Source organism: Aspergillus fijiensis (assembly GCF_003184825.1).
Source record: "Aspergillus fijiensis CBS 313.89 unplaced genomic scaffold BO72scaffold_22, whole genome shotgun sequence".
Taxonomy (NCBI): Eukaryota; Fungi; Ascomycota; class Eurotiomycetes; order Eurotiales; family Aspergillaceae; genus Aspergillus; species Aspergillus fijiensis.
Window position 1 is genome coordinate 50,923 of NW_024468998.1, and position 12,656 is coordinate 63,578.

At 52.8% G+C, this 12,656-nt stretch overlaps 4 protein-coding genes across 4 annotated transcripts; 1 reads left to right on the forward strand and 3 right to left on the reverse strand.

The window, feature by feature from the left end:
- Positions 1-439: 439 nt before the first annotated feature.
- On the forward strand, positions 440-2,146 carry BO72DRAFT_377611 (general substrate transporter; the record flags this gene model as incomplete). The annotated part of the gene is made up of 2 exons (XM_040941267.1): positions 440-805; positions 860-2,146. 2 exons carry the CDS (start codon positions 440-442, stop codon positions 2,144-2,146), a joined length of 1,653 nt encoding a protein of 550 aa, XP_040801389.1.
- Positions 2,147-3,442: 1,296 nt separating this feature from the next.
- BO72DRAFT_485920 (uncharacterized protein) lies at positions 3,443-4,277 on the reverse strand (the record flags this gene model as incomplete). The annotated part of the gene is made up of 3 exons (XM_040947917.1): positions 3,443-3,898; positions 3,974-4,191; positions 4,244-4,277. The coding sequence occupies 3 exons, from the start codon at positions 4,275-4,277 to the stop codon at positions 3,443-3,445; spliced, it is 708 nt and encodes a 235-aa protein (XP_040801390.1).
- Positions 4,278-6,212: 1,935 nt separating this feature from the next.
- On the reverse strand, positions 6,213-6,724 carry BO72DRAFT_496052 (uncharacterized protein; the record flags this gene model as incomplete). Its single annotated transcript, XM_040948594.1, has 3 exons — positions 6,213-6,279; positions 6,343-6,577; positions 6,673-6,724. 3 exons carry the CDS (start codon positions 6,722-6,724, stop codon positions 6,213-6,215), a joined length of 354 nt encoding a protein of 117 aa, XP_040801391.1.
- Positions 6,725-7,376: 652 nt separating this feature from the next.
- BO72DRAFT_104629 (class I adenylate-forming enzyme family protein) lies at positions 7,377-11,315 on the reverse strand. Its single transcript, XM_040938895.1, has 2 exons — positions 8,921-11,315; positions 7,377-8,866 (listed from the first exon to the last, which is right to left on the reverse strand). Exons 1-2 carry the CDS (start codon positions 11,108-11,110, stop codon positions 7,586-7,588), a joined length of 3,471 nt encoding a protein of 1,156 aa, XP_040801392.1. The 5' UTR covers positions 11,111-11,315; the 3' UTR covers positions 7,377-7,585.
- Positions 11,316-12,656: the final 1,341 nt, after the last annotated feature.

Here is a 12,656-nt window from a genome sequence, read left to right on the forward strand (position 1 = left end):
TGGAGCCATGAGGTCATTGCCTCGTCGACTGAGCGGGGCCCAGATAGGGGGCAGGACAACAAGACTCCGACAGCGATAGCCGTGATACGGGGATGGTTAGTCTGATGAGACGTTGCCAATGCAGTCACTGACCAACTGCAGCCTGGAGTGAGCGCTGATCCTTACCCAATGGGTGGCTTTAGCCAAGTTAGTGCCAGTGATTCCCCAGACCGGTGCAATTCCCCCGCATTTACGGCTATTGAACTGGGGCCAAGATCGACTCGGCCTGCCGATTACGGCAATAGCGCCCGTTCCCCAATGACTTCACGGTCTGGGGCATAAATACCCACTGCAGAACTCTATGGGCGAGGAGAATCAAGGTCTTCTCTCTAGATCCATAGCCTTCGTCTTTCAATTCCTCAAAATTTCTCTCCTCCGTTCTCCTGGCCGAGTTGCCATCATGTCTCGAGACAGTGACTCCTACAGCACCAAAGCGGATTCTACCGCGAAAGACAGTCTCGATGCAAAGCTCGACACCAAGCACATCGAGGTTGCAGAATCCACTCCAGGGACAGATCCCAATGGGCTTGCAACCAGTGTCGCCGACATCCCAATCACCTGGTTTGTGTGGCTCGTGGCATTCACGGCTTCAATTGCTGGTATGCTCTTCGGCTACGACACTGGTATCATCTCCGGGGTACTTGTCGTTCTTCACGATGACCTGAACGGTCGGCCTACTACCAGCTCTGAGCAAGAGATGATCACATCACTCTGCTCAGGCGGAGCGTTCATTGGCGCCATCTTTGCAGGAAATACTGCTGACCGCGTAGGTCTTCCCGTGCTCTAAATACAGGAGTTTGTAAGCGCTAAAAGTCAATAGTGGGGCCGCAAAATGGCCATCTATCTCGGCTGCGTTCTATTTGTCGTAGGCTCAGTCCTACAAGCCGCTGCGTACACGATTGCACAGATGGCGGTTGGCCGGGTAGTTGTTGGCCTGGGCGTGGGGTCCGCCGCGATGGTCGTCCCACTCTACATCGCAGAAATCGCTCCGGCGCGCGCCCGCGGTCGCCTTATCGGACTCAACAACATGTCCATCACCGGTGGGCAAGTGATCTCGTACGCCGTCGGTGCGGCCTTTAACAATGTCAACCATGGTTGGCGATACATGGTGGGCCTGGGTGCCGTGCCCGCCATCATCCTCGCTGTGCTCATGCCGTTCTGCCCCGAATCGCCCCGTCACCTGGTCTACCACGAACGATTTGAGGAGTCGCGCGCGGTCCTCCGCCGCGTCTACGGCACCTCCGCTACGGAAGCCCAGATTGATGCCCAAATAGACTCCATCCGCATTGCCTGCGACGAAGCGCGGGAGCTCGCTGAGACCGGCAGCGGGTGGTCCAAGATCGTGCAGCTGCACACGGTCCCGCGCAACCTGCGCGCGCTGATCAGCGCCTGCGGACTGATGGTGATCTCGCAGATGTCCGGCTTCAACGCACTCATGTACTACTCGTCCACCCTCTTTGCACTGGTCGGCTTTGACAATTCCACTGCGGTTGGACTCGTCGTCGCCGGCACCAACTTCATCATGACGGGAGTGAACATGTTTGTTGTCGACACGATGGGCCGCCGGCGACTGCTTCTCTCCACGGTCTGGGGCATGTCAGTGGGTCTGGTGGCTGTAGCCGTCGCCTTCCACTTCATTCCCCTAGACATGGAGACCATGCAGCCCATCGGCAGCGGAGTAGGCCCCGCAGCGATCGTCGTGCTCGTCTTCATCATCTGGTTTGTCATCTTCTACGGCGTCTCCGTGGGTAACACTGCGTGGATGAGCACCGACTTCTTCGCCCTCGAGGTCCGTGCCATGGGCACGATGTGGATGACCTGCTCCAACTGGGGTAGCAACGTGATCGTGTCCAGCACGTTCCTCTCCATGGCCAAGGCGATGACCCCCTCCGGCGCCTTCGGTTTCTACGCGGCTATCTGCGGAATCGCCTACGTCTGGATCTACTTCTTCTACCCCGAGGTATCTGGGCTGCTGTTGGAGGAGGTCCAGGAGGTCTTCGAGCATGGCTTCGGCGTCAAGTATGCGAGGCAACTGCGGAAGGAGCGGCAGGATATCATTGAGGAGAGGTTGAAGAGTGCGGACAGACCGGTTCCAATGGGACATTGAGCCAGCCTATAATGTACCGTACATGGGTTTCAGACCCTCTGATGATGAAAGTCACTCTGGAAGTGAATAATGGTTGTATGTAATTTTTATGAGCAATGGAATTTATATTTTCAGTATTTCAAGTCTGCTTCGGAGAGCGCTTTCCTGTCGAACATAATGAAACCAACCTAGGTCGTCCTTCGAATAGCCATGCCTCCTGGCCCGTAGTCATATCCGCCACCGTCGGGGTTTATACCCTGAACACGGAACCCAGGTCCCGAGGCCTCGAAGTCATTTGCCGCCTCGGACTAACGGGGCGACAGGGGGACGCCGTGTGGGCAGATGAGAGTGAAAATCGTTATCATGCCACCTTGGATTTTGTTCATCTCAATGCCAAAGTCATACCCCGACAACACAAGGACGTCGGAATCCGAAAGCCGACAGAAACACGCTTGTCATCTTGGTTCGAGTATATGGTGTCGTGACGTTGTCAACAGTATCGCCCCAGAACTATGATTATCGTGAGACACAAATGTCTTCAAGCTTTCGGGGCTTGAGACTCGACAACCGTACTTTGAACGGGCGTTCCTCTGTTGTACATGGCCATTTTGGAGCGCGGGTGGACGACGGTGCGAAGATATACAGACCACCACTGCGCGCATTGGATCAATATCCCGCAAAGTACTGCATTGTAAGGCTTCTTCATAGGTTGAACAATTCAATCATCGGACAGTGAATCACGCCGTGATACAACGGGTGGTATGTGCTTCTGACGTGCGCACGGCAAGCGACTCGTCATATTTTGCAGTACCCAAATTTCCCTGACCACTTGGTGCTTGAGGGCTTGCGCGTCCGAAATCTTGCTTCGGCTTAATACAGTCCTAGTATGTAAGGCTATATGTAGTAGTCCTCAACACAGAACAAGAATGATGATACCTTCAGCCGGAGATAAGGCCGTAGGCTACTCATAGCTATAACATGATAGAAGAATTTGTCTTACATATGAACCTACTGCTACCTGGATACCGGAAGAACAGGGTCCCCAGCGATGCCAATGCTTGGAGAGGCGGGTGGTTAACGAGAAGAGGCGTGCACAGAACAGTCAACTTCATATTCAACTCATGAGCGACGATCCAACTGACTTGCCACGCTTTTGTTGTTCAACCCTCGAACACCCTTCAGAATACAGCCATTGGAAAAGCAGAAACAACCAGCAAGGCGATGGGAAAAAGACAAATCCCAGAAAAAGAAGTACATATTTTGTTTTTTAGCATGACCCCATAATGGGCGTTCCGGCGGAGCAAAACAAAAGTATGCTCACACTGCATCTCCAGGACGAATCGGGGAACTGAACTCGCCCTCCTGGCGAGCGAAAACCCCATGCCCCTCCTCGGAACGGTCATGAGCGCCCGACGCCGCCGCCGCAGCGGAGACCTCGTCCACATCCCCGCCCCCAAGAACCTCACGGGGCCTGAAGATACGAGACACGGTCTTCGCACACAGCTTATCGGGAGGCATGCACTTGGCCGAGCCGGAGCAGCACGTGGTCAAACACACACTGCCTTCGATGGGACAGTCCTTGATACTCTGGCAGTCCTTCAGATTGACGCACCAATCGCCCTTGTTGCAGTACCCCTTGCCCCCGCCGCGCTCATCGGGCTGGCAGATACACGTCTTGTCAGGGCAAGGGGGGTCAAGACTACAGCGGTCCTTCGCCTGGCAGTTTGCCTGCGGACGGCAAATCCCCTTATCGCAGGTAGAACCTGAGTTGCACTATTTCGAGGTGGGAAAAAAGGTCAGGATGTGGAACACCCCCCCCCCCCCCCCCAAAGGTGAAGAAGGACCTACCTTCTTGCCACACTTGCCACAGTTGTAGTTGTCGGTGTTCAGGTCCACGCACTTCTTCGAGCAGAGCTTCTTGGTTGGGATGCTCTTGCGGGGGCCGCACTCGAAACAGGGCCCGTTGCCGAAGATTGAGGGCGTGTAGCACGTCGCCAGGCTGAGGAGGCCGAAATTGGCGGAGCACCATTCCAGGCAGCCCTGGTTGTTCAGGATGGCGGCGGCCCCTGCGGAGTAGCAGTGAGAGAATATCCCAGCAGCGAGATGAGTTGTACTTACCGCTGGCAAGAGTGAGGATGTTGAAGATCTTCATGATGAGATAGTGGTTTGGTCTGTTGGAGCTTGGACTTCCTCCTTGGGGCAGAGGAGGGTTCTCAATGGGAGAGGAAAGAATCAGATATTTATATTGTTTTTGTGATATCTGACGGACCAGGTCGGTTTGTGAAAGAGTGAATCTGCGAGTCAAGGCCATTGGGGCATAGATCCCGACTGTGCCCCAGACCAACGCAATACCTTCAAGTATCGGGACCCAATCACCATCCTAGATTTCTCAGACTCAACCGCTTGTTCAAAGAACGCTCGTGATGTTAGCAACGAACTCGAGGTCAGGGTATATGGCGGTCACATTCTAGATCGGATCAGTTCCATGTCAAAGAATGACACGTAACATGGAGGTGTCTGCGATTGGATGACTGCAGATGCACAGTATAGGTTGTGTTTGACTGAAGATATACAACGCCCACCACTACTACATGTTTACTACTCGTATTGATTGTGGCAACGGCGATTTTTGGATGTATCCATGCATCGGCTCGCTCGTACAGTATATCTCATCCCGTACCATGGGCGAATTGAATCGGGAAGCTCTTAGCGGCTGCGTATATCCAGAACCACACGCGATACGAAAACGGTAATACCTCTCTGGCCGAGATCCCAGCTACCTTGGCGGGCTGGATCTTGGAAAATGTTAAACTGGTGCTTTGACGGAACGGACCCGAGGATCAAGTCGAGGAGATTTGATCATGCGAGAGAAGTGGACTCCCACTGTCCTGAGAGATGCAAACAATGTACTGTACCTAACCAGAGCAAATGCCACCACCCCGTTGAGAGTATATGATAAACCGCTCCACTATCGGCGCGCGTCTAAGGCGGGGTGTGAGAGTCTTGTCTAGTCTTTGTCAAGTCCGCTGGGACAGTCGTCCTTCGTATCTTTAGAAAAATAAAAACCAAGCATCGACCATGTCGTGTGTGCCACGATCATAAGACCATGTTAGGTTTGAGATTAAGTCAACCCTTCGAAGTATAGATGGCACCTTATGCTCTTGGTTCGTGTTTACCATGTTTTCCGTGGTAGTAGAATAGGTCCGAGGACAATGTCACATATTGTTTGTCACGATTGATCCATTGTACTGTACCGGTGCCGAGCGTGAAGCTACTATTTGTGATTTCGTTGAGTTCAAGAAACCAGGAACAAAAGCCTCACTGGAGATACGGGCTATCAGGATAGCACGAAAATATTCAACAAGTACAGTACATCGTTTGGCAAAACCTGGCCTGGATTTGACACGGACAAATAAACTTGAGAAGACCTGTATAATGGGATAGCTCACCATCAAGACAAAGAAATCCCACGGTTTCAAGGCTCGAGCAACTGGAGAAATGATATCCATTGGCACGTACACGAACACAACCAGCATCTAACATGAATAACAAAGCAGCGTGAGGAAGAAAGATCATGCAACCGGCCCACTATAGCCTTGGGATCCAGAAATCTGTCAGCTCTTCGGTTTTTCGTCGAAAGAAGTAAGGAAATGAAGCTTTAAAGCGTGTATTTGATGAACAATGATAAAAGGAGACACTTGAGCAGGAAGAGCGTAACAAAATGTTAAGGAACAGGTTGAGTAGTCTGGAGCCAGACAACTAGTGATCAAGCACTCCATCAAATCTCTTGGACCCGGCGCTGGGGTGTTTTTCGTGGAAATTCAAGGAGGGATATCCTCCTCGACAGAGCGAAGCTTGCCTGGTTTATACCACGATGAAATCCCCGGGCGTCTGTCCAGGTGCACTGATAGACCCTTGGCTCCTGCCAAGTGGAACTCGGTGATACACTTGATGCATCAGCGTCCGAAAATCGCTGTCATAGCGAAAGATGACGCGGTATGTCGGTAAAAGCCGTAGAGACTCCGAGCATAACATAGCTATTACCATGCATACTCTTGGGCTCTTTCCCCCGGCGTACATCGCAATCTTAGAGCCGGCGCGGCATGGGGGCATGAATGCGGAAAGCACGAACCTTCAACATGGCACGTAAGCAACTATTCAAGTAGGGATATGTCAACGGAATGATAATGCAAGTTCAACAGAGAGCAAAGACTTACTGGCATACGACGTGTTCTAACATCGTTTCGACCCGCAACCGCGAATGCATCACCGCCAAAATTATCAACAGCTCAGACCGGAGCAGATCCTGTTCGTTTTCGCGAGCAATGGCATTGCTCATGATGAGCTTTACGTGGGGGTGCCTTGAATTGACGAAGATGTCGTAGGCTTGGTATAGCGTGCGTCCCGACCGAACCTCCGCGTGCGTCTGGAAACCCATCAATGTAAAAGTTGCTACCGGTATGCATCAGTTTCCTCGAGCGGGTCCTGAGGCCTGAGGTGCCATTTACGAGGCACTTACCTATGCGAACGCCATTTCGTTACCGTACGCAACGTGCTATCCCCGTACTCCGGGTCGAGGTTCTTCCTCCTGATACTCATCTCATCACCGAATCGACAAGCCAGGATTGCCGTGCGTTCCTCTGGGCTCTATGGTTTGCCATCGCCGTATGGCGAGTCTTGTGGGGAAGGTATTTATCGTTTCCGTTGAGGTTTGTCGTTGATTTCCTGGGGTGCCATTCCTGGACGCTTGATCTGGAAATCTAAGGAGTGGAACAAAGCAGGAAACAGGATAGTTGAACCTAGATAGCTTGGGATATATTATCTCCAAGCTTTTCGGGAGGCTATGTTGTATTGTACTGGTTGTTCAAAGGTTGAGAGAAGATCGAAGTTGACTAGGTTGTCGGCTTGACTACTCGATTTCTGGTGGCTACAATGTGATTCACAAACGTTACATTCAATAAGGGCTCGATTAACTTGCAATACAATCTATTGTCCCATCCCCTGAATGTGAATCCACCTAGCTGTAGGGATTCACCAGCCATCGCCCAAATTCAACGGTCCGTGCCATTAACCTGCGGCCTACGGATGTCGCTTACACTGAAAGACCTGATACAATCCCATCTCATTCACCCAAGGTCGATCGATCGCTGTCATGATACCTCAGTAGCGGTGTCGACGTTGATCTCGACGCGAAGAGGTCCCCTGGTGTTTCGGTTGTATGACTCCCGGGCCATTGCACGCTTGTGCTTGAGTATACGAGAAGAGTGAGTGAACATGATGTCTTGTCTGGGAAGAGTATACTCGCTGCTTGAGCCGCAGAAACCCGTGAGCTGCACCAAGATAATATCATATTTCCAGCAGCCTAAGATCTAACAGACCAGGCACAGAGCTTGCAAAGCCCTCTTACTATCCTCTCTGCATGGCCCGTTACAATCAACCTCATCAGCCATCACATGAGTCTTATGATGCCAAATCCCACCCCAACGCCTCCACAAACTCCCCCACCGGCCTCCCCAGATTCCCTTCCTCAGACACCCAAAGCACAATCCGCTTCATCTCCTCCAACACCCTCACCCCCCAAACCGCCGGCCCATTCCCCATCGCCCCCTCCGTCATCAACACCAACTGACTCCCATCCGGGCCCCCCTGCCCCGCATTCAACACCAGGCCCACCTTGGGTCGAACATGAAACACCAGCGGCTTAAGATTCGTATACGGATTCGCCCCCAGCATGTCCGGCCCCAGCCCCGGCATCCAGTTAAACACACATGCATTGGTAACCTTGGCCAAGATCTCATCTGCCGAAAGATCCAGTCCCTCGAACACGCGATGCCAAGGGACGTTTGCATGTTTCGTCTGCTCGAGCTGCTCGCGGTAGACGCGCGTGAGGAAGTCGAGAACAGTTTCATCCGGGCGGAAGACCACGAGATTGAAGGACCAATTGAAGGTCGGGCCGGCGACGTCGGCCGCGTCGGAGGGCAGGGCGGGAGCGCCGGGGTCCGGGAAAGCGTACTCGGAGCGGGCGGCTTCCATGCCGACGAAGAGGGCGTGGGTGTGGTTTGTGCGAGAGAGGATTAGGAGGATCAAGGCGGCTTTGACGAGGATCGGTGCGGTGAGACGAGGCTGCTGCTGGCGGAGACGGGCGATTGAGGTGGCGGCGAAGACGATGGTTTCTCCGGCTTTGTGGAGTCGGTGCGGCGGGAGGTTGATCTCTGGGGTGTGGATGGGCCAGAGGGCGTGGTAATGCTTCTTCAGGCCTTGGAGATAGTCGACGTAGAAGTTGACCGCCTCGGTGGCTTTCGGGGACATGCGCTGTTTGTATTGAGTGTCCGCCCAGGTCTTGAAGGAGAGGTGCGCGTCGATGGAAATCTCGCCGCCGCCGAGGGCGCTGTCCAAATCGCGGTTGAACAGGCCGTGGTTTGTTTTGTCGACTACGGTGTGGGCGATATTTGTAATGATGGCGGCGGATTGTGTCTCCCGGACGGAAACGATCAGGGCACCGAAATTGGGACCTGGAAGGACAGCAGGCATTCGGAACGGTTGTTCGGTGGTTATCCTGGTGAGTTCTTCGATGCTGTCGACGACTAGGTCACTGTGGATGCACCGATCAAAAATTTCAGGGGTTTGACGAAGCACCACATATAGCCCGAGCTGAGCATCAAGGTGTTTGTCATCGACCACGAGGTAGGATAGCAAGATGGGATGCTCTGCTAGTGCGGTAACGAGAGCATGTCGAGCGCTCTACCAAGGTCGCACGTTAGACAAGATAAAGACTGAAGAAAGTGTCGTACTAACCTCAGCTGTAGCTCCGTTGCACAACATACATGTCCGAATACTGGCACTGTCGATCAAGCGAGACTTGCATGCGACCTGTACAGCATCTCTGCATGGGATGACTTCTGTCACATCCTCCCAAGACAGTCCGTCTTTACCCAGGACATTCTCCACGGCTAGTCTGGTCCGCTCGAAAGCTCTTTGCATAAGTGTAGCGTAGACCGCGGAATCGATATCTGGAACTTGCCGGTCTTTATCGAGATCCTTACTATCGCCATTGGTGTGGGAAGCGACATCACTGCTGGCGAGAAGAGATGCCTGCTCCTTAATGCTAGTCGCTTGAAGCCACTCAGGCAGAGCCACACACCGTCCGGTAGCCTTTTCGATTTGGTGCCGCGTGGTGAGCTGCAAGATACTATCCGCGAAGTTCGACAAAGGAGCGTCCACATAGATCTCGGATGTCTTGCTGCCGAGAGTGCGCGCCCACACCCCTGTCACTGCCTCGGTGACATCAACCGGTTGGTCGATCATGCCAACGCCATGCTGGGCTTGGCGCTCTTCGAATAAGCGATAGAGAGCGCACAAATTAGATTTTCGTATCTTCCCTGCAGCCGTTCGTGGAAAGTCGTCAATGCCCAGATCCTGAAGCGAAACCACAGCTGTGGGGACATGGATCACCCCAAGTGTAGAGCGCACTGTGCTCTGGATCAAGCTGACTTGCTTGGCACTAGGAGCCACGGCAACGACAGCCACCGGAACTTCCCCAGCAATCGGTTCTCCACCGACCACGATCTGTGTGTTCAACGAACGCAGCTCCGAAACCTCAGCCAAGACGCCTTCAATCCTAGCCGGAGATAGATTCTCTCCGCCACGAATGATCAAATCTTTGTACCTCCCGATCAGATAAATTAGACCATCCGTCCCGACAAATGCCTGATCACCCGTGTTGAACCAGCGCAGATCGTCTGGCTCATCATGAAAATCGTCGTCGGATGCCCCGAGATAGTGCTGAATCAAAGAACTCCCAGCGTAGTGTAATTGACCTGGCAGTCCCACTGCAAGAGGAGATCGCTGACCAGGGTCACAAATACGAATCCGCGCCCCCATGCCAGGTCTCCCGACTGCCACATCTTGACCATGCGAGATGCGACTTACATCCCCCACGGGACCGGTGGTAGCCACAACCCCTTCGCTCATCCCGTACAGGTTCTCGACTGTTATGTTCCCGAAAAGCTCCAAGCAGCGGCGGAGAGCATCGGGGCTGAGGACCATTCCTGCGAATAGGACCGCACGTAGCCTGGAAGAATTGAAAGTAGAATGGACCTGCTCGAGGCCGTGCAGCATGGTGGGAACTAAACACAAGTGTGTGCATTCTTGATGCTGGATTGTGTCAATAGTCAATAAGGGATCGAAAGTGTTTCCAGCAAAAACGACGCATGCCCCTTGAACCAGAGGAAGGATAGTGCAAAGAAGCCCAAAGGCATGATAGCTTGGGGCAGTCGAGAGCAGCTTGTCGCCAGGTTTGAGGTTCCCAATGCCGAGCGAATTAACCAAGACGTGAATGTATGCCGTCATCCTCAAGGGACAGCCTTTAGGGCGGGATGCTGTTCCGCTGGTGAAGAGCACAGATCTCGCTTCTCCTTTCCCTGCCTTCTTTACCTTGCTTCGAAGAGTAGACATCTGATTGAAGGAGAGCCATGGTACTTGATCATCGAGAAATGACACTTTGACTGTTGGGGCCGGCCATCTGAGCCGGTCGAGGTTCGGGCGGACGGAACGATCCTGAGCCACAATACCGATAGAGGCAGGATCAAAATAGTTGACAACCGTGTCGATAATATACTGCACATCATCTCTGCTGGATAGTTCGTGTGGATTGATAGGAACATGAATCCAACCCGCTGCATACGCTGCCAATGTGGCAATGATGTTTTCTGCGCGATTGTGGCAGAGGACGAAGAGGATTGAGCCCGACCCCATGCCGTGGCTTTCAAACCAGGGCACAAAGCTTGACACAGCCCGCAGCAGTTCCGTATACGTCCATTGGCGAAGACTCGATCCTTGCGGCGGAGGTTCGTGGTCTTTTACTTTGCTGATCTCAATGAGAGCTGGTCGATCATGGTGCCGACGAGCTATTGATTCGAATTGCTCGTATACCGTCTGTGGGCAATCTAGTAATGGGTCACCTGTGATGTCGCTTAAACCCTCCATGATACCCGGACCAGACCGAAAGGAACGCTTGCAACTCCGCAAAACAGTCGGGCTTGACGGGGAGGTTTTCGCGTCTGTGAAACCGGCTTATCCAGCGATCAACCTGTCCATTGCCGACCGAAGGGAAGAGACACAGGATGAAAGAAACGTGATAAGGTCGGCATGGTTCCGACATGTGACGCAGACTGGGTGAGTCAATAACATCATCGACTAGATCAAACATCAAGTAAAAAAAGCAAGAAAGTGCTGAGTTCAGACAGGTAAAGCAGACAGAAAGGTAAAAGTTCAACTAAAAGAATCAGGCAAGCAAGTGCAAGCAAGTGACCAGCTTCATGTTTGCAGCCTTTATACTTCGTGGCTAGCGAATCTACATGTCTGGTGCCTGTCGTCGGTTGGCCTGCGTTCTTGGCGGGTACGGTTAACCCTAGAGCCATCTAGGCGGCCAGCCACAACTCTTCGCCTTGGCCGTCTAATGCTCAATGATGCGTTGTGTCGGTATGTTAAGACTCGGGGGGATAGTGCTTACCTTTGATTCATAGCCCCAAGCAAGCTTGGTAAAGCTCACCAACCCCAGAGCGGCAGAGAGGAGACCGTGTGAACGATACCCGAAGAGAGCGTGGCATATATTCGGCCAAAAGAAACATAGAAAACGCCGACCACGACCCCTGTGACCAGTGCCGCTTGAGCGCCATGATCTTTAAGCTCCTTTCATTCATGCAGACGGTCAGTCAGGTTCTGACGTGGAGAGTATTCTCGATTGCTGCCAATGGTTTTCCGTTAACGTCCTGAGGCTTCGGCATAATGAGGAATACAGATAAGTATTCTAGGCCGCTCGCGAAGAGAAGTTGATTGACACTCACGAAGCACACGAGCCTGCCGCATGTCGCGATTTGTCAGGGACGGATATTCTGCTCAGCATCCTCGTGACGACAGGCTGCAAAAATGACGCAGAGAATAATGGCCAGAACACAAGTTCCGGTAATGCACACCTGGATGGTCATAATTAAGAGGACGGACGACATAAACTATGAAGGGCTGCAAGTCAACTAGCATCCGTGCACAAACCAGGATAGCCGGCACAGACCAATGCATGACACTTCATGTGGAAGCCATTTGTGTCACACCATCCATGCCCCGCCTAGTCCTGACATCGTTGAGGAATCTATGATCCCCTCAGCCGCGGATCCTTCGCGCTTGTCAATGAGGAGGCAAGTAGATAGAGTTTCCGCCGCATGCTGCATCTAGATGGTGGAGAGGTTGCTAACATTCGATCTGACAGGATTCTGGAGGATATTGGTTTGTAAAGCTAGACGTATTATTCAGTCGTGAAGACACCACTCGGTGAGGTGGGCCTAGCTTCGACGACTGTCGTCTGCACTAACCAGGGTTCCCCTCTTTTGCACCTCCACACTTCATCAACTTCCCCGCTCGGCAAGGAAACAATTGCTGCAGAGCTCTCGTCAACGAGGATCAAGGCATCAAATAGAATGCGTCATATGAGGCCCTTTGTGATAGCACATCCCTGTTGCGAAACGGCTTTCGGCAC